The sequence below is a fragment of the Pteronotus mesoamericanus genome, unplaced genomic scaffold (assembly GCF_021234165.1).
Source record: "Pteronotus mesoamericanus isolate MK-2021 breed Mesoamerican mustached bat unplaced genomic scaffold, CSHL_Meso_final contig_50, whole genome shotgun sequence".
Taxonomy (NCBI): Eukaryota; Metazoa; Chordata; class Mammalia; order Chiroptera; family Mormoopidae; genus Pteronotus; species Pteronotus mesoamericanus.
In genome coordinates this window covers 29,823,568-29,845,617 of record NW_026555186.1, presented here as the reverse complement: position 1 = coordinate 29,845,617, position 22,050 = coordinate 29,823,568, and the positions used below count along the sequence as shown (strand labels likewise).

Genomic DNA, 22,050 nt, shown 5'->3' with positions numbered 1-22,050 from the left:
GACTAGCCCAGAGAATATATCTTTTTAAACATTTTATGTGTTATCTTGAACCTCTTAAGTGGAGAATTATTGATTCTGTCAGTACCTAAAACCCATACATTTTTCCCTTTTTACTTTAATTTACAGACTGATTTTGATAAAATTCAGAACATTTATTTAGTTGGCAAAAGTTTCATAGGTGAATATTATTCAAAGAAGCTTTTTCTGAGATTGGGTTTTATAATTAAAATTGTTTTTATATAATGTTTTATACATTTTAATGAAATCCAGAAACTATTAGCAGTTAATACAAAGTTTATATTCATGCATCTTTAAGAACTATCTTTGAACTCTTTTCTTTTATATTTTTTTGCGCTAGGGTATCTTTTTATTATAAAAAGAATGGAAACATTTAATTAATCTAAGCTTTAACTAGGCTAAAGCAGAATTTGTTATGATAAAAACCTCCAAGTTTAGGAAATAGACATTTTAAAATAAGTTTATAGTTCAATATAGTCAGCCTTTCTTTTTCATATGCCTTTACATTTTACCAGTAATTCAGGCCTAATATTGTACCATTTATTGCTGAGAACCTACAAAGATGAATATAAGCAACGTAGCATAACACATTGATTTTATGCAGATCATCACCTTTATGTTTTGGGAGGTCTGCTATATTAGTGATATATAAAAACTGATTACTTTTCCCAATATTGCCTAGTAATTGTTTATTATTTTTCTATTAGACAACACAGATCAATATTACTGAGCACAAGACTATGAGTAGCATCACTCTAAATAGATTTGCCTCCAACACCAGCGGTATATTCATTTTAATGATTTTGACAATGTCAGCCCAATGACAAAGCTCATGCACCAAATTAGGACAAAATTTAGAACTAAAAGAATTCTTTTTTCTATCAAGTTACCTAGAGAACACTTTAGATTTCTATGCAATGGGCATTATTTTTTTAAAAACACACAAGTATATTTTCATTACAAAGATTTCCTCTGTAGCCTTTGGATGAGATTTACATTTTGTCTTTCACAATTAATTAAGTCCCTTTCAAGATAAACATGTACACAGTGTTTGATTTTTATCTTACATTGGGGAGTGTACATGAGCAGTTTTTTCTCTATTTCTCTTAAGCTAATTTTAGGAAAATGATGAATGTACTTTACAAAGGAAATAGCCTTTGTTACTTTAAACATGTACATTAATATGTTTTGCTTTTGTGAAGGTATAAATTATTTATTTTAGATTTCATTAAGCACTTAAGCATACTAGATCAAAAAAATTTTTGTGTGTGTATTCCAAAAAGAACACTTTGTCTTGCATCAAATGTAATTGATCCTGAAGCAGTGTAATCACAATTACTCACTTTCTTAATTGGCCTGCCCAAAATCAGAAAATGGAAACCGATCGACAGTGTTTAAATCAATAGCTTCATAGTAGTGCTAGTGGGGGTAGGGAGATAGTGGTAATGGGTAGATCAATTGGCCTTAGATGCCAATCACTGACTGTGCCTTTTGCATAGTAAATAGCATTTTTTGCTTAGTGACGTGTGCTGTATTAGTCTTGGTTCAATAAAACGGGGGGGGGGGCAAGAATGGCTGATATTGAATTTTTTTCCTTGAAATATACAGATCAATACATAAAATTATGGGTAATAAGAGCATATTTGATAAGAAGCCTTCAAAAATGGTGAGAACATGGACTATAAATCTTTCAGGTATACTTTTGTTTATTAAAAGAGAAGGAACAAGAGTAAAATGATCCTGCTTTAGCTTCCAGACTAATTCTAAATCATTACAGTTATGTGATATAGATAGACAGACAGACAGACAGAGCTGTAGCTATATAGTTATATGGATACTTGATGTGTTAGTGTCTTTTTATGCTTTGCATTTTAAATGGTTATCAAATTAACTCATTGATTAAATTTATTGAGATTGAAAATGAGTATAGTACACAGAAATGTATCTCTAAAAATACATGCATTTCATAAACAGATCTTATCCTTGTGACCAACAGATGTTAACGTATTAACTAGTGTGAAAATAATATGGCTTAATTCAAGTTAAAAGGCTGAGCTCTAGCATCCACCCCTCTTTTTGCCCAAAATCCATTAAAAAGGCAGAAAATAATGTTTTAAGAGAATGAACATGGAAAGAAAGAAAGAAAGAAAGAAAGAAAGAAAGAAAGAAAGAAAGAAAGAAAGAAAGAAAGAAAGAAAGAAAGAAAGAAAGAAAGAAAGGGCCATTAGCTAACCAGAAATTGTGAAGAATTATTGGCAGTTAGAAAGCAAATGAGAGCAGGTAAACAATTACAGAAAATGAAAACCGTGGAGCAAACACTCAAGGGAGAAAATTACTACAATGGTAAGAACAAATCTGGCAGAATATCAAGCACAAAGTGAACAAGTGAAAAGTTAGGGTAAGATAGTCATCGGGAAATTGAAGAACTGCTTTCACCCTGCAGTTCTCCAATCTAACCCCTAACAGCAGGCAATATACACATTTAATTGTGAACCTAAGAATTATACTGTAAAGAAAGCGAACTACTTTCTTTACAGGAAGGACTTTTGCTGGGGACGTGAGAGTCTAAGAGAACAGCAGGGTTTGAGTTTGTGGCAAGGAGACAGGGACGGTTAGAAATGAGATGAAACTCGGTTGTATCTAATGGAGTAATACTCTCAAGCCCTCTACCACTAGGGTAAAGCCAATGTTACCTCTGTTGGTGGAGAATAAGGCTGTTGCCCACCTGCTCTCAGGCTTCAAATCCATGTGGCCAGTCATCTCACCCACTTACGAAAACTCCAGTCAGCCCAGCAGGAGAGAGGAGACCCACAGTGATGATACCCACTGACATGTACCAGACATTCGCAGTGTGCTAAGCACTGTTCTAAACACTTGTGTTTTATGTGTTACTTTATTTAATTTTTTTCATAAAACAATTCTTTTTCAAGCAGTTGTAGTGTCCTAGGCACTGTTTTAAACACTTGCATTATATGTGTTAATTTATTTAATTACTTATGAAGCAATCCTATAAGATAAGAATTACTCTTCTTTCTTTTTCTCGAGATGCGTAAACTGAGGCATAGGAAGATTAGAAAGCGTGTGAAAATCTCATAGTTAATGGGTAGCAAACTTGCTGTGTGTGTTAATTAGCCCAGTCTTTCATTATAAATGTAAATGGACAACTCGGAGTGACCACTTTTGAGGGAAAGCTTAAATTTGGGAAGGAACGGTCAAGATGACTGTGAAGACTCGCTGACCATGAAAGGAGCAGGCAGTTTAAGAAAGAAAAGAGATATCTTTAAAACCTGTAACTAATATCTGATTCAAGAAAACACTACATCCATAAGGCAAGAACATACTGGTTGCTTGAAAAAGGAGCAATAAGAAAAATTTTTAAGTATTCTTGGAGATTTAAAAACATAATGCCAAAAGAAATTCAGTGGGTGCATAATAGAATGGACACAACTGGATACTTATTTATTGTTGTGGAAGAAGAGGTTGTCGATGAAATCAGCTGGAATAGTTAAAAAACAGAGTAGAAAATATGGAAGAAAGGTTAAAAAGAATCAATTCATCTAATAAGAGATCTAGAAGAAGTGAAAAGAGACAATAGAAGGACTAATTAAAGAAAGAAATTATAGAAGTAAATTCCCAAGCAAAAGTAATATACAAGCTTCAGCTTAAAAGGACACATCAAAGGCCAAACAGGATGACTGAACAACTCTCAGTAAGGTGATATCCTGCCCTGACTGGTGTATCTCAGTTGGTTAGGTGCAACACACTAAGGCAAAGGCAAAGAAAGCATCTTCGGTTTGGTTCCCAGTCAGGGCACATCTGTGGGTTGCAGATTCAGTACCTGGTTGGGGCGTGTGTGGGAGGCAGCACACCAATGTTTCTCTCCCTCTTTTCTTCCCTCCCTTCACCTCTCTCCAAAAAATAAATAAATTCTTAAAAAAACAACAACAACAACAACAAACTCGATGCTCATCAGTGAGCTACAGTTGTTTTTTTTTTTTTTTTTTTTTTTAAAGGTGACATCCTGATTAAAATTTTAAACAGGAGAAAACCACTCTAGTATCTTCCAGGATGGAGTAAAAAAGCAACTTACCTAAAAATGAACAAGAATGTAAGTGGAATCAGATATCTCATTAATTTTGCAGACCAGAAGGCAAAGGACATGACCTTTAAAATTTTGAGGAAACCAGCTCAACATTTTTCAGACAAAGAGCCCATCAGTTTACCACCCCCAGACCCTTTCTTAAAAGGACTACTCAAAGATACACTGTAGTAGAACTTTTTTAAAATCTGAGACCAAGAAAACATAAAATTTAAAGAAAAGTAGTGGACAAAGAATTCTACCTGTAAAATCTATCAATGTGTAAAAATAATAATTCTTCGTACTTAATGAAAAAATAAATTTTAATAATAAACTTCAACCAAAATCCCAGCAGGACTCATGGACAAAACCAAAGGGGAAGAGCTGAGGGCGGGAAGAAGGGAGGGGGCAAGGGAAAGTGGTGGGAGTAGGCAGAGACAAATGCATTTGAAAAAATAAATAAATAAATAAATAAATAAATAAATAAATAATCCCAGCATGAACAAGTGGGAGATGTTCTTGTCATGGTTGGCAAGAGGATTGATTAAAGATAAAGTTTAGGGTTTAAAATGTTAAAGCTAACCACTAAAGTAATGCAAACATGATGTATTATAACCTCCAAACAACTAGAAACAAGAAGAAGAGGAGTGGTTAAAACTTGATCTGTTTAACAAAGGGAAGGAGAAGAAAGCATGGTGACTAGAAAACAAAATAAAATGATTGGGAGGGGCACACGTACTGCACATGGTAGTTGTCATGATTCATGTCAGGAGGTTAAACTCTACTTATACAAACATGTAACAAACAAAACTCAACATATGCTATTTATAAGAACCCCACTGAAAAGGGAATGACACAGAAAAATTGAGAATAAAAGATAAAAATATATGTATGTGTATAGTTCCTATCAGATAGATGATAAAAAGAAAACGGCAATAGTAACACTAGAAAAATTTTTGAAGCATTTAGATTTTTAAAAAATTTCTATTCATTCCAATTATCCACAAAAAATATAACAGAAACTTTTCAACAACATAACTTTGTAAAACATAAAGCAGAAACTATTAAATACTAGGAGAAATTGACAAAGTGATGATCATAGTATATTTTAATACATCAGAAATTGGCAAATCAAAGAGAAAGATATGTAAATATATGTAGATAAACATACCAGTAGATATAAATATACACATAAACATACAAAATTCAGTAATTCAGTTATCAAGCTTGGTCTAAGATACATGTTTTCAAAAATTTCCTTGATTTCTGAGTACAGGAAATATACATTTTTAAAAAGGCACATGTGTACAAAAGAAGAGAGCAAAAGAGAGAAGATATGAGCTAACATGATTAAAGAAAAAAAGAAGACACCTAAGAAAGATTAGAAAAGAGGTGATCAAACAAATCTAAATTACAAAATAATATTCTATACAATTAAATTGGGCTATTTAGATGAAATGAGTGGTTAGAAAAATGTAAACTATGAATAAGAAAGGTTAAAATATATCAGAACTTCAAAAGAGAATAATCTCTATTTAAACTTCTCTATAACAAAGGAAAAGAAGGAAACCATTCATGTCATTCTGTAAGGCTAGCATCACCCTGATTTTATAACCCGAAAGGATAGCACATGAATGTGCAGATCATTTGGGGTTGTAAACTCAAAAGACTTTTGGGCCATACAATTTACCTATAACCACATAAAATATCAGAAGCATTCCCTTTTAAGTCAGAAAAACAAAACAAGGTTACTTAACTCTCAATGCTATTTTATATTATAATGGAAGTTCTAGCCAATAAGAAAGACAAGTATAAACAGAAGTATAAATCATAGAAAGAGAGAGACAAAATTATCATTTTAAAAAATTGTTTATTTATTGATTTTAGAGAGAGGGGAAAAGGAGGGGAGAGAGAGACAAACATTAGCTTGTCATTCCACTTCTCCATCCATTCATTGCTTTTTTCTTATATGTGCCTTGACTGGGGATTGAACCCACAACCTTGACGTATCAGGACAATGCTCTAACTAGCTGAGCTACCTGGCCTATTTAATATAATTATCAACTCAGAAATCTTAGAATCAACAAAAAAGCCATTTTTAAGCTAATGAGTTTAGAAGTATGTACAAGTCAATATATGAAAATCATTAACATTTGTATGTAGTAGGAATGGCCAGTTTTACATTACGAATAAAATTACTTACAAGAGCAACAAAAGGAATAAACTAGCAAATATATAATACCTGTGTGGGAATTAAAACTTTCCCAAAGATCATAAAAAGATGTAAGTGAGATAATAAATATACTGTGTTCCTACACAGGAGTCAATTTTCTCACTCAACTTATTCCTCACATTTAATGTGATTCTAGGCTACATTTCAGTAGAACTTGACAAATTTCTAAAATTCAACTGGAAAAGAAAATATGCAAGAAAAATCAAAACCAACATTTAAGGAAAAACCCTTCCTCTATAATAATTTCAAAATATTCTTTAATGCCACATGTATATTTTTATTCAACATAATTGCCTATTGGCACAGGAATCAGTGAAACAAAACAGAAAATTTAGAAATTTTGTATATCATAAAAGTAACATTTCAAACGAGTGGGGAAAGAACAGACCATTCAGTAAGCGGTATGATGACCTTGTCTGGAAAAAATATAATTTCCTTCCACAAATTAAATTCTAAAATAAATTCCAGGTGAATTTATGATTTAATCATAAAAACTATGAAAGTATTTAAATATAAATATTTAGAGACAAATATTTCAGTGCTCTTTGGGGGCAAAAATCTTAAGTAAGACACCATACTTCCCCCCCGCCAAAAGATATAGAGAGAAATTTTGGACAGATTTAACTATTAAAATTTTAAACTTCTCTATAACGAAGAAAAAATAGATACTATAACAGGTGAGAGATGGTGAAAAAGTATTGCAGCATATTTATCAGATAAAAGTTTAATAGTAAGACCATATAAAGAATTCTCAAAATCAATAAGAAAGGAATAGAAAAGTGGAGAAAGGCTAGGAATAGGCAATTTACAGGAAAATGCAAATGGCCAATAATCATAAGATGTTCAGCTTCACTAACAGTGAAAGACGTGGAAATTAAAACATTTCACCCATCAAATTTGCAAAATGTTCAAATAATTTTAATATCTGATGTTAACAGGGAGGTAGAGAAAAGCATGTATTCTTGTATACTGCTTGTGAGACTTTAAATAACAGCTTCTTAAGGGCAGTTTGTAGCATCTATCAAAATGTTAAATATTCATACTCTTTACCATAGCAATTTTATTCTTAGGGTATCAAGACCAGGGAAATATTGGTGCTTGTGCAGAAAAAAATAGATTTATCAATGGATATTAAGTAAGCATTGTAATAGGGAAAATTGTAAATGAGAATCTATAGTAAATGCTTAAATTATGATACATCTCTTATGTATGTCAGTTTTGAATATCTACTATGCATTTAGCAACTATTACTGGATATGTTATTTCATTTAATCGTCAAAACTAGCCTGTAAGGTTAAGTGCCATTTTTCTCACTTTGTAGGTGAGGAAACTTTGAGTCCCACAACGTTTATACCTAGAAAATTGACCAATTTAGATCCTAGGAGTAAGTGAAATGAGATTATATGAGTACAAGTATATGCATTACAGTTAAATGTATAACAGGTAGAATTTTGTCTTACTTTAAACTATTATGCCATTTGATTCCATGTAACTATGCTGTTTAGAGCAACCTAATAATAGTACTTCAACAATCTGGTAAAATATTAAGTCCAATAAATTATTGTCTATTATTACTCATTTGCATCATTCCCTGTTCATGTCATAATATCCGTGTTTAGCCTTATGTTCAGCCAAAGGAAGTAGGAAGAAAAAGAGAGGGAAACAAGGAAAAAGAAAAGCTATAGGGAGAGAGAAGTGAACAACAACAACAACAAAAAGGCAAAATAGTAGAAAAGAAAACATAGAAAACTGAAGGGCATCATAAAACCAATAACATAACTAACCAAACCAATAACAATAGCCAAACTAACATAAATGAAAGGAAAGTTTTCTCTAAAATAAAGAGGAAACTTTCCATCTTATTTCAGCCTCAGCCAAATCTTCCTTAGAAGCTGAAGCTGGCTTATAAAGTATGCTATGTGTTATATTAGTTAAATTTTGCGTTCAGTTGTGTGTAACAGAAGCCTGGCTCTAGTGGATTAACTGAATAGTGGTTTATTATTCTCCTAGTGCAGGAACAGAGGTCAGGAGCTAAGGTGCTGGAGCAGCTCCACAATGTCTTCAAGGGTATAAGCCAGGTCTTTCCAACTTTTTGTTTCATGTGACTTTTTCATTAGCATGTGCCAATCATCTTCATGGTCACAAGATGGCTGCTCTACTTCATCTGTAATTAAACAGAAGACACTAGTAAATATAGTGTAGTTGCATATAATTTTACCTAGTGGTCCTTTAACTTTTTAATTGTGTACATCTATTAGTAAAATATTTCTTTCAGGCACTCCCTATATGTGTAAGTATATTTTTAAATTTTATATATATGTGTGTGTATATTTCACTGTGCTAACATTATATATAACCTAAGATATGTACAGGAAAAAAAAAATAGAACTTCAAAAGGAATGAGAAAAAAAAATAACTAGTAGGTTTCTTTCTCAGTGGATTTTCTATCTCAGTGCAGACCCTTGTGCTTTCCACTTTGGAGAACACTGATTTTTTTTTTCCTAGTCATTCCAAGGTGAAACTGTATTTAACACTAAATTAGTTCATTATATATATTTCATGTACATATGTATACCTATCTGTTTACTCCTTCATCAGCCTTTATATATTTCTCTTAATGTGACTCAGCCTTCCACTGCATCAAGCATGGTCTCATCCTCCTCAACACTTCTATCTTAACTGACCTTTCTATCTTCTTCTCAGAAGTACCCGACTCCAGCGCTGGCTGGTGTGGCTTAGTGGACTGAGCCCTGGCCTGTGAACCAAAGGGTTGCCAGTTTGATTCCCAGTACAGGAAACATGCGTGGGTTGCAGGCCAGGTCCGTAGTAAGGGGTGTGTGAGATGCAACCACACATTGATGTTTCTCTCCCTTTCTTTCTCCCTCCCCTCCCTTCCTTTCTCTAAAAATAAAATAAATAAAATATTTTTTAAAAATGGGGGGGAAAAGAAAGAAGTAACCTATTCCATTCCAGGGCTGACCCGTTCACTTCATCCTTTTGTGCTTTTAATCCCAACCTCATTTACCTCCTTGTAAGACCTTGCTCTGTCTGTTACTCCTTTCTTTCTTCCTCCCTCCTCACTGGCTTTTTCCTCTCAGTTTTAAACATGCTTGGGTTTCTTTAAGCATTCTTCTTTTGTCTCTGCCTCTTCATGAACCTTCTCCTTCTTTCTACTGCCGGTATTCCCACTCACCCCTCAACCCACTGCGTTCTGCATCCCTCCTCCCATCTGAACTGCCTTGCTGAAGTCAGCGGTTACTCTTGCTTCTTTTTATTCCTCCCTGCAATATCTGATCCACACCTTTTCTCCCTGTCCACTCTTTCCCAGTCTCTTCTGCAATTTAAACTTCCATTTTTTACTTAAATGAAGGTCTTCCCTGGGTTTCTATCTTATCCTTTCTCTTGGTATAGCCTCTTTCCCTATGTGATCTTACCTACTTATAAGGCTTCAGCTCTTCCCTGTACCACTCTTGAGTTCTTCCAAACTCATATATACTACCCTGACATGCTTTCTGATTCTTAATTTGTATTTCCAATTATCTGCTAAATAGCTCTTCCTGGGTAATTCAGTGGTGCTCAAAATATAACATGATTAAAGCAAAATCATTTTGTTTAATCCCCCAAACTCCTCTTCTTCAGTAGCTGTCATCCTCCCAATTGTTTGCTTTAGAAGTTCACGATCTCTCCCCCCCATTCATCACTAGATCTGTCCCTTTTAATTGTAAAATACCCCTAACCACCCCTTGCTCAGTCCTACCCACCCAGGGGCAACAGCCTTATACAGTGGAATATGAATATATATAAATATATCAGACATTGGAGTAAAAGAGACCTGGGTTCAGCTCCTAGTGCTGATACTTACTAGCTATGTGGCCGTGGGCATGTTGTTTAACTTACCAATAAATTGGAGGTAACAGAAGCTACCTCTTAAAATCATTGTTAAGACTTAGTAAATAAAACACACAGTCAATGCTAAAACCTCTTGCCTCGACTACTGAATTAGATTCCTAACTGATCTACCTGCCTTGGGTTTCTCCTCTGCTCTACCTTACACATTGCCACCAGTGTTTCTGAAATACAAATGGGGTCATTTATTTTCCTGTGTCAGAAGTCCCTGGTAGTTTCCTGTTGCTTCAAGAAACACTGAAACACCTTTGTTTTAAATTATGAGTAAAGCAGTCATATACTTTGTCATACCAGTGAGAACACTTCTAGAGAATGAAGGGAGACAGTAACTGAACAGGATTCCAGGACAACAGCTCTAAACTGGGACTGTCCCGGGAGGTCTGGGACAAATGGTTATGCTATATATGATATTCTCTACAGTGTCCCCCCAGTCTCATCTCTTGACTCATCACACTGCTCACTATTTCCAAAACACAGGTCTAGAGTGCCCCTCTCCCTCCTTTTAGAAATAGACTTACCTTTACCTCCTACAGAATTAATCAGTCCCTCTTCCGGGGTCCATAACACTTCCCACATATCTCTAATGGAGCACTTACCATTCTGTTATAAACATATCTCGCACTAGATTCATGAACTTCAAGGGCTAATCTCACTTGTGATTAAATCCCCATATAGTTGCACAGAACATGGGATCAAGTTTGTATTCAGTAGCCCTGGTTGGTGTGGCTCACTGGGTTGAGCACCAGCCTGCAAAGCAGTTTGATTCCTGGCCAGGAAACATGCCTAGGCTGTGGGCCGGGTCCCCAGCTGGGGACGTGCAAGAGGCAACCAATCAATGTTTCTCTCCCTCTCTCCCTCCCTTTTCCTCTCTCTTAAAAATAAATAAAATCTTTTAAAACAAGTTTGTATTCAGTAAATATTTATTGAATTAATTAAAAAATCAGATTTATTTTTTTGCCTTGGGCAATTCTCAAAGCATTCTTTTTTTTTAAATCTAGTCTTTACTCCATAAAAATATAAGGCAGCTTACAAAAATACAATGTGTAATAGCATAATATAAAAATGGATATCTTTCTTCATACTACATTATTTGTCCTGGCCCCACCCTTCAATAAATTGTTTCTTAACCTAATGTTTGGTGTTTCTTACCCACAATCCCCATCTCCCTAGCCGCTTCCCCACCTGCCCAGTTCTAACACGAAAGTTGAAGTCCTTCCATAGGACTTTGAGGAAAGCTTTTGCTTTTCCGATGAAAAGGAACAGATTTGGTTGGTTCAGTTACGCACTGCTCTTCCATCATTACTCTTCCTTCTTCCGTGGAATGTAAAAGTGGTAGCTGCAAATGCAGCAGCCATGTGGCATCCATGGTGATGAAGGCCAATATGCAGTGAGTGAAAGCCAAAGAAACCTGGGTCCCTAACAGCATCTCTAAGCCACTGATCCAGCCTTTGGCTGGTAGCTCTAGGACGTGTTGAATACTGAACAATAAGCTGCTATTTCTCAAGAAATTGTTAGTTGGCCTCTCTGCTTATTTGCAGCCAAACACATTCCTAAAGGATAGACTCATCAATCTCCCTTCAAACATGTAACTTATAAATTTTTTAAAGCAGTTTTAGTCATTTTTGTAGAGAGCAGTGCCAAGCACTCAGTGTTGAATACATGCACTCCATGTTGTTTTTCCAGCTGATATAAGTACAAAGTTGCCTTTACTAACTTCTTCATATCCTGTACTTGGAAATAATAACTTTCACCACATGTTCACCAATAATGTCAGCAACTAACACTACTAGAAAATAAGGGTTTTTCTTTTAAGAAAGCAAATTTGCAGATGAGGTATTATTTTATTAGCACATATCTAAACACTGTACAGTCACTCCATTTTATTTACTAATCTAACACTTTAAAATAAAAATCTTAACCATTGAAGACACTTTCTACATTCCATTTTCTACACTTTAAGCACAGAAAGTCAAGATAAAATGACTGCTCTATAAGCCGCGTGAAGTATTTCTCTGGTAGTGGAGAATATATACTCTTGCTGAATACCTGTTTTTTAAAAGTTCTGTCAAATGGTTATTTACTATAACTATATATGTTTGGGGGAAAAATGGTTTTCCAATTGAGGTCAGAGATGTATTTCTTTGTAAGTGTTGAGAAAATTTTCAAACCTTTTTCGATGCGATATTTAAACCAACAAGATCCTAGTACTGCTTTCTGTGATGTCATATGCATTCACTGCACCTATTTAACTGCATGGTATTAAGAATGTTTGTTTCTTAAGCATTTAGTCAGCTTCCATGTGTTTTTTCCTTAGTACCAAGGATGATTGCTTCAATGTTAATATTCAGCCACCTGTTGGAGAACTGCTTTTACCTGTGACCATGTCAGAGAAAGATTTTAAGAAAGAGCAAGGTGAGAGATTACTATGGTTTACTGGAAACTGACATCCCAAATAATGTGTATTCTTCTGGCTGGTCTCTAAAATAAATTACCATATATGCATAGCTATTAACACATGTCAGTGCACAGTCTTCTGATTTTTGCTAATCCTTTGCTTTTACAATATAAAATAACTTTAAAAGGATATGTTTGTCTACATTCTTGGCATATCTAAAAATTGATTAATATGTCTTAAAATAATTAATTGATTCATAATTCTCGATTCTGGGAGTTGTGGTTTGTCAACTTAATGATATATTTATGTATTTTGTATTAGCAAAAATGTCATATATTTGGGACTTATCAAAGTCCTACCACTATAAATGTTGTATCTCTGTTTTTTCTTTCACAATAGAATTATATTTTATATCCTACTAATCTGCTTTTCCTGCACCCATTAGAGTGACTTACCCTTCAAAGTAAAGTCCTAATAATAGCATTAAAATATCTTCATTTTTCTTTTGACCTAATTCTCCTACTAAAGAAATGCTGTGTTGTCAGACTATATCAGAACTAAAACATTTTAAAATATGCATCCAAAAAGAATATTTTCAGCAGAATGGAAGTATTAATATCTTGTGCTTGCCACAGAGTCAAGCATACCCTCTGGTATGTATGAATAAAGGAAAATAACTTCTGAATTTATGTGTTTGATTAAGGATGGTATCTATAAAACTGGGGCATATTTAAATGGTTTAGTCAGCAACCTTTAAAGTGTATGGGAACTTAAGCTATGTTTTTCTTTGGAGGGGGTTATGAAACAAAGATCCCTTCATCTCGAGTTCATTAATTTGTATTTGTCAAGCTTCCAGAAAGTCCTAGGCACACACAAATTTGTGCACCTAAGGAAAAGGGCTTGTTTCCCGGCCCTCCATCAGTGCAGTGCTGGAGATTTTTATACTGTAAGTCTGTGTAATCCACAGTGTTTTATACTGTAAGTCTGTGTAATTCACAATGTCTAAAAGACCTGTTGTAGAAGACTATCACTTTACATGAAGAATAATCTTTTATTCTTCTGCCTAACTTTTAAGTGATAAAAAAGGAATGACTAAATTCATCTTTGCATTTGCTTTCCTTGGAAGTTGATTATAGTCATCTTTGTAATTTTATTCTTCTATTGACAAATTGAATTGATTCTTACATTTGCTATTCTTACCCTTTGCTGGCTAAAGCCTGCCTCTCTGCTTTACACCTGCTCAGCAAACCAAGGTGAGTGGCACACAAGTGACTCAATAAGACTTGGGCACATTTATCATTAAGGGGATATTGCTTTTTTTTTTTAGAAAAGTGCAGCTAAAGTATATCTAAAGCAGCAGATTATCTTATACCCTTTCTCTCCCTCAGCTTTGGTTTAGAATTTCGATCAAGTTTTTTGTGCTCTGCTGTGACTGAGGGATTTTTCCCTGACTAGCCATACAGAACCGTAAATGCATAAGAGAGGTGCGCTTGGAGAACAGCTGCGGTCCTCTGTGGAGTTGTTGCCAAAATTCCTTTTTCTTCTGCCATTTTACTTCTATGGTTGTTGATTATTTGTCTGAATAAATCTGGCAGCTGTTTGCTATGTTTAATAGAGCAGAAAGGCTACTCTGAATAAAGCTATTTGAAAATTTGCTTATATGAAGTATTTGTAAATCCTTGCAAGTCTCTTGGCATTTCTGTATCATTCTGTCTGTCTTCCTGAATTCATTCTTTGATATAGGACTTGATGCTGGCAAATTTACCACAGGTTTAAAGAGTATTTTCAATAGCATCTTTTTAGTTATAGATTTCAGCTGATGTGGTAATAGAGGTCTCAATTCTCAACTTTACACATGTATTTGTTTGTTATACTAATCATGGAAGAGCTTAGCTTATTTCACAAAAGATACCTAGAAATGACTCACTAACTGAAAATCCTAAATCAGAATGAAAATCTGTCCTTAATTTTTATTACAGCAAACTTCTGGAAGACAGAATGCCACTAAATTTAAGAACTGTCTCTGTGTATCATTACATGCTAGTTTTAACCTATATTTCTACTTTAAATAAAATGAGTTTACTTTATATCTCATTTCACAGGGCTTATATATATTTATATATATATAAGACTGAAGTACATTAAATATGTTATTTTGAATTTAACTGAAAAATATAAATAAAAAATGAAGAATACATTCTATTTTATACTAAAAATATATGTAATTTAAAAGTATATAACAGATTGTATATATTAATATTTTTTTAATGAAAAGGTTCTGTTTCTAATAATACAGTCTGATCTGTCACTTTTTCTCAGTAGTTACATTTAGAGATTCATGGCTAAAGACACATGTTTATAAGGTTGATAATCAAAGTGCTAAGTAAAAGATTGGTTTATCCTGTATAGTCATAATATTCATATTCATAGTATTTATATTATAAGCGTTCACCAGAAGCATAATTTTTTCCTTGCTTTGAGTTTTGAGCCTTGCAAAGTGAGTTAATGATCTAGCCAGGGGAGGATTTTAGTACTATAAATAACACAGATCTTTCTTTTACTTAAAAATATTAATTTAATTCCTTGAGGCTGTCAGTTTAAGAGACCTAAGCCAATTCTTATTCCAAACTGCCTTTCTTATTCATTTTCTTCTTAAGAATTAAATTGGAAACCTAAAGCTTTGTTTGTTTGTTTGTTTTACAGTATTTGGTTTGCATTTTAGTAGTTAATTACAACTGCTTAACCTAAATTAAGTGCTGTCTACTGCCTCCCCAAAATTTAGGGAAATTCTAATGAAGCAACATATTCTATAGTCTAACAAGTTTTAAATATTTTTCCAGTAACTTTACCTTTATTATTATATGAGCAGGCTATATAGTGTGTTAAAAGTCTTGTTTTTATAGGAGAAACTTTTAATGATACCTTGGCATACTTACTTTCTTTTTAATTTGCGAATACCTGATATATATTCATTTAGAAAAATCTCTGGTTTAAGAAATCTAGAATGTTTACTTAATTTTATTATGATTTATGCATCCATCTTATGGGTTCCTAGCTAGCAAGATGCTAATTCTTTAAATGGTCAGACATTTACTATTTTCTGGCCCTTAACTACCACAAGCAATCATATTTGATGCCCCTTAATTAGAGCACCTTTTTTTCTTTCCAGGTTCTTTTTCCACCTCAGCAATCGAGACAATACATTTGCTTACCATGCTGCTCTCCTAAGTGTTCTTTTGCATGTAAATTAATCTTGATTCAGTTTACACTGTCATGCTGAGTGGTACAAATTGCCTATAACAATAAAACAGCATGAGTTAAAAATAAAGGGGGGTGGGAATGCAGATTGAATGTGTGCCTTACTTGATAGGATGTTACTTTGCTTTATGCCAATACATTAGCTGACGATAATGAATCTTCTGTTCTGAAAAGCATGGTTTAGTTGATTTTTTTAATTTTACTTCAATGGAGCAGTACCTTGTCTTTTATAGACCAAGTTAGACAAACCATTAATGACAAGAGTGTTAAGGTTAAATATGAAGCAATGCATTCACTTCTCTGAGTGCTATCCATCTTTCCATTTACAGGAGCTTGACAAAAGTACTGGCTTTGTACAACATTTCCTTTAATTACATGCTGCGGGAAACAGGCTTTTAACATAAACATAGTTGCATTCATTTATTCAGCAGTTGCTCTTCAATAGAGCTTAATGGAGAAGGTTTAAATCCTAAATGAGTGCACACATCTCTCAGCAGTGTTATGTCAGCAGCCACTGTGCTTTCCTTAAAAGCGGCGTTTGACTGCTTGTGCAGTTTTTAAAGCTTTTGCTTAATATTGAAGTTAAACAGTCTAAGACGGAACCTAGTGTCCCTGAGTTTGAAAGTGGTTAGTAAAAACTGCTCTTTGTTAAAAGCTAGATAAGTCTTTTTATGGTGTTAGGCTTTAGTGTCTTCATACTGCTCATCAGACGGATTTTTTAAATCATTGGGCTGCATTTGCAATAAGTAATTAAATTAAATATATAGCCCTGAAGGTGCAGGTCTTTCTGAAAACACGAAATCAAATTTTACCATTTTCAAAAATTTTGTAAACTATTGTGTACATATGAAACATCTCAGAAGATTATCATTTTTAGTAGATATCCATAGGAGCCAGTGACTTATCACAGACCCAGATATATGTCATTTATTATAATTATTTTGTTTATTTTAACCCAGGTCCTAAATTTCAGTATTTATTCTAAGTGTATGATATGTTATTAAATATGTCCAGTGAACATTTGTACATGAGATTTTGACATTAATGGCATGTCTTCCGTTAAATCTTTATCGTGTTTGTTCATGATTTTGCTTAACTTAGTTTCTTTCTCAAATACTCACTTGAAATGTCTCTGGGATTTAGTTTTCCATTCACATTTTTTCTTTGTTTTCAATGTTTTCTTTCAGAAATTTCAATTGGTGTTTTTGTCAGTAACTGTAGTGCCATTCACCGGGCAAACACTGTTATCACTAAGTGTAGCTTAGATAGATAAGTGTACATTTTTGAGAACCTGTTCAGTGACTGTCAGTCGATGTTGAGATAACTTTGATCCATTGTATTAAGGCCATTTATCAGGTAATGCTGCTAGTTCCTTCAGAATCACTTTTGTTCTCAAGAAGCATTTGGCAAGGGAGATCTTTGCATGAAAAGGAGAGGGGAAATTTTTTTTAAAGTAAAATCTTAATAGTTTACATCAGCCAAATTAATTGAATCTATTTTAAAGAGACTGAAATTGAAATTTCACCTTTGTAATTCTATGTTTTTATCCTATAGTATTTAAAATTAGATTTGTTAAGAGTGATGTTTGACTGTATTTTAACACATTTTCCTGCACAATAAAGGTTTTTAAAAATTTTTTTGAAGCACTTGGCAGATCATTTAATTTTGTGATAACTTATAAATTATATTCTGGTATTTCTTGGGAAAAAGTTTAAGTTTTATTTATGAGCTTAAAGTTGTTTTTAATGTAATTTCCATAAAGAAATTAGTAAAAAGGGGGCCTTCTTTTGTTCTTACAGGAATGCTAACAGGAATGAATGAAACTTCTGCTATAATCACCATTGCACCACAGAATTTCACTTCCTCTGTGATCCTCCAGAAGGTTGTAAATGTAGCCAACGTAGGTGTAGTTCCTTCTGGCCAAGATAATATACACAGGTGGGTTCACCAACACATGATAAGGAGATGACTTACATACATGTCTAAATACATAATTTTCAATCCATAATTTTCCTTGAAAATAACCCCTAAATTTATACATGCCCCCCCCCCTTTTTTTCTAATGATATATTTGATTGATTGGTTTGGGCCAAGGCCCTCTTTCTTACTTCATATAATTCTTAGCACATTGATATGGACTGTCCTGAAAGATACAGAGGGTGTACTTGTATTTTACAATAGCTTGATGATTTGTAAAGGTACCTTTTTTGAGATATAGTTGAGAATTTATCTTATTGCACCAGATTGAGTGGGTTTCTAGGAAAAGCTGTTTTCCAAAGCAGTGGAGTTGAACTTTTGTTACTTGAGAGAGGCAAGCTTGGGTACTATATGCAGATTTCCTGTCCACAGCAGTCCCCTAAGGCTACTTCCAGTGGTGAGGAGCTGCTAGAAAACCAGCACAGGGCCAAACACAGCTTCAGTTTCTTAGACCAGGAATATCTTCACCGTCAAGCATCTCACTGAAATCCAAGTCATTTGTCCTTGAAGGTAGCAGAATATGTGATTAATATTATTGTCCTCTTTGTGTTCTTACAAATGCCTGTGGCTTGAAATGAAAGATAAAAATAATTACCCCTTGTTACTTAGTTTTTTGTAATCCTAAGGGAATTCATTGCAAACCATCTTTAATTTCTCTGCCATTCCATTGTAATGTTATACTTATGCCATTTTATTTATATATATTAAATTTGAAATTAAAGAGAATGCCTTCTCAGCTTTAGATACATTTTTAATTAAATGGGGCTAGAGGTCCCATTTAGAGAGTACAACAGGTGATCTGGTTTTTAGATTCAGCCTTGCCATTATTGGGCTCAGTAATCTTGTGCAAGTTATGACTTATCATGTACTTTAAGCTCTTCATCTGTTTGGAAACGGGTGATGAGGAAAAGGAGGGTGATTGAAGTGAAATTCTGTATTATTTATGGAAGAACATTGGGCTTGCAAAAGCTGAGTTTGTCTGGATTTGCCATTATCCAGAGCTACCTAATTTAATCTATTTACCATCACAGAATGAAAACCACATGTGCTAGTCAAAAAAACAAATTTACTTTGTACTTCTGAGGGGTTCGGGGGGTGTTGTTTTGGGGGGGTTTGGGTTTTTTTTTAGAGAAAGGTCCTTAAGTTGCTGAAAAGGTCTGATGTTTCCATTTCTTAATTTATCATGGGCCCGATCTATCTCCGATAGGGCAGTGATAAAATAATAAAACTGATATAAGGTAATCATAGTTGTACTACCATGCAAATAAAATTTATCAGTTAATGTTGTTCAATTGGGGAAAGAATGAACAGAAGCCTTTTCAGTGAAAATATTTTGGTTCTGAATTTTCCTGTTTTAATTTTCTGTGTCCTTTCCTGGGTGATTTTCTCTACCAGAAGTTGTTCTGTTTTATTTATGGATTGTTTGAATTGAAATTACTAAAACACCAAAATATCATATATTTAACCATCACTGTTAGCTTATGCAGTATCAGATTTTACCTGACACATCTAGTGTCCAGCATTAATTCAGACCTGTTCTTTGTAATGTGCAAAAAGATATAGGGTAACCCTTATTTACTTTGGAACTTCTCATTTAGTTTTTGTTTTGTTTTGTTTTGTTTTATATGTGGGTTTTTAACTTTTCTGAAAGTGATGGCAGCTTTCCAGCTTTTTGTTTCTTAAAAGAAAATAGCCAAATTACCTTCTCAAAGCCAACTAATATGAAAGCTATCTTCCTGTTAAGAAATAGACCAAGAAAGACACTTAGCATAGTTGTGTAATTCTTATTAAATTGTAGTTTGCCTGTGACTTGTCTTGGTGGTTTGGAACTTAATGCCTGTTCAAAAGATTAAATTATAGTCAATTCTCAATTATCATACTAATGCAGGAGAGACACATATCGTAGAACCATTTATATTTGGCTTTGGACTGCAGAGATGGCACTCAAACTCAATGTTCTTGGTCCTCATTCACATCTGCAGTGTCTTGACACTTTACTAATCCAGTCCTATCATCAGTGGCCTGGTGTTTGGCTCTATAACTTGGGGAAGGAGCTCACGTTACCAGAGTCAAAGTGAGTAAAATGCCTATATGTAATTAAGAATAGGCTGTGCTGTCTTAACTTCCCTCACAAGGCTCATCATACTTAATTGAAAATGATTTTATAGTTAAGTATGGTTATAATAATGCCCTAAATCTGAGAAAGCTTCCAGGTAATAAACACAATTGTATTTTTCATACAGCTATTGATGAAATTTACTCTCTTGCATATTTAACATTTGCTATTTTTTGTACTTAGTAATAATTTAAAATAAAAATTTTAAATAAAAGCTATACCAATGCCTTTCTTCATTTCATTTAAAATGAAATAACAATTACTTTTTATATTATAATAAATATTTACACTTTACCACTTATTGAATTAATGTTTTTAACTGTAATGTTCAGTATTATATTACCCTGTGGGATTAATGAATTTATATATCAGCTTTACATATTATTTAATTGTTAATAATAAAACTGAAATCCCTGTAAAACTGTTGAGTGCCTCCTTAATTCTCCTGCAATGGTTGCTTATTTGAGCACATGCAGATTAGGACCCAAGCTATTCCTCTGTTTATCCGTGGTAATCCATGTAAGATTACTTTTTAAAAAAGTATTAAAAAAAACTTTGACTATTAGTGTTTAAGGTATTAAAATTTCAGTTCAATAAATTATTCTTGGCTGGCTTTTGTTCTGTTTAATTTTTCAGGGTCTTTTATTTCTGAGAGGACTTTTTAATAAACATTAGAGTATTCTTTCTGGCCATTCTGGCCGATGAATAAGTTCCTATTGTCTAGTGTTGAAATTATTCTTATAATATCCGTCAAAATATGAATATTTTTACTTTAAATACCAAGTTAAAAATATGTAATGTAAGAATTAGCTTAGAAAAAGTGAATCTTCATTAACATGCAGAAGCGTGTAATCGTATAAAGTAGAAATTTTAATTGAATGCGTAATAGAAAATGGTTCCTAACACATCACTGTTAATGGTCTCCATTAAGATAAAGTCGATTAAAGGAGCACAGGTTTTATGGAATTTACTTCAAAAACCAGGAGCATTTTCTATATAGTTAACCACTTTTAAAGATCAATTGAGAAAGCATATCTGCTGTTAGATTATATGACGTTTAGTTTTAATTTTCTAAATGAGCAATAATATCAGAAAACCAACCAGTATGCTATTGAAAAATTTAACTTTGTTTTCATTTCTGTGGTACTTACTTGCTGATTGAAGAAGACTCATCGATGGAGAGCAGGGTGACAGCTGGGTGGTGGGGGGACGGCGGAAAGGGAAAAGGCCTCACGGGCGTGGACACCAGTGTGGTGATGGCCGAGGCTGAGGAGTAGAAGGGGACTAACTGGTAATGGGAAAAAGTAGACTAAAGATTTTTTTTAAAGCTGCTCTTTGAGAACAAAATTATCTTTGTGAGGTCTACAGAGTTATGGTCCTTGTGCCAATTTTCTGTTTTCCAAATTACAGTTACCACAGGATAAGGGTAATACAGAAATGAAAATCAAAAAGACATCAAAGAGCATTTATTAATAAGTAGCTGAATTTCTTAATGTCTTGTGTTAGATATTTATGTTAAAATATATGACACATACTGTGCAGTGTAAAAGTCTTAAACTGTGTTACTTAAGACAGCACTAACAAACTAGTATGTAAAGTATATACAAAAGGCAGAATGAACAGCAGTAGTAAACTAGTATGTGAAGGAACACAAGATTTAATGTGTTTAGGGGAGAGGATTAGAGAGACTAGCAGTGGAAATCCTAGATTACTCCAGGGCTAGAAAAAATCTCTTGTGCTTCTCTGAGAAAGAAATCAAGTGAGGATTAAATAAAAAGGTTCATATTCAACCAGATAGAAACCAAGATGCATTTGCTTTTATTACATTGTTTTTATTGCCTCTGATAAAGGTACCAATGTACAGTGACCAAAAAGCAGAAAGCTAAACACCATACCTCCACAATCTCCGAGGCTTTTTTGTACAAAAAAGTCATATGGGACCTTATATATAAAATTCAGATTCCTGGGACCCAAACCCAAAAGCTCAGATTCAGTATGTCTGGTACAGGGCCCAGGAATCTTCATGTCAGCCAGGAGTTATAAGGCAAGTGCTCCAGAGTCTACAGTGT

At 33.8% G+C, this 22,050-nt stretch overlaps 1 protein-coding gene across 1 annotated transcript in view; it reads left to right on the top strand.

Moving 5' to 3' along the window:
• AP3B1 (adaptor related protein complex 3 subunit beta 1) overlaps positions 1 to 22,050 on the top strand; it is a 254,416-nt gene that overhangs the window by 224,863 nt on the left and 7,503 nt on the right. Inside the window, exons 25-26 of the mRNA XM_054578514.1 lie at positions 12,550 to 12,647; positions 17,688 to 17,826. Coding sequence (XP_054434489.1) covers positions 12,550 to 12,647; positions 17,688 to 17,826 — 237 coding nt within the window. The remainder of the gene's footprint in view (positions 1 to 12,549; positions 12,648 to 17,687; positions 17,827 to 22,050) is intronic.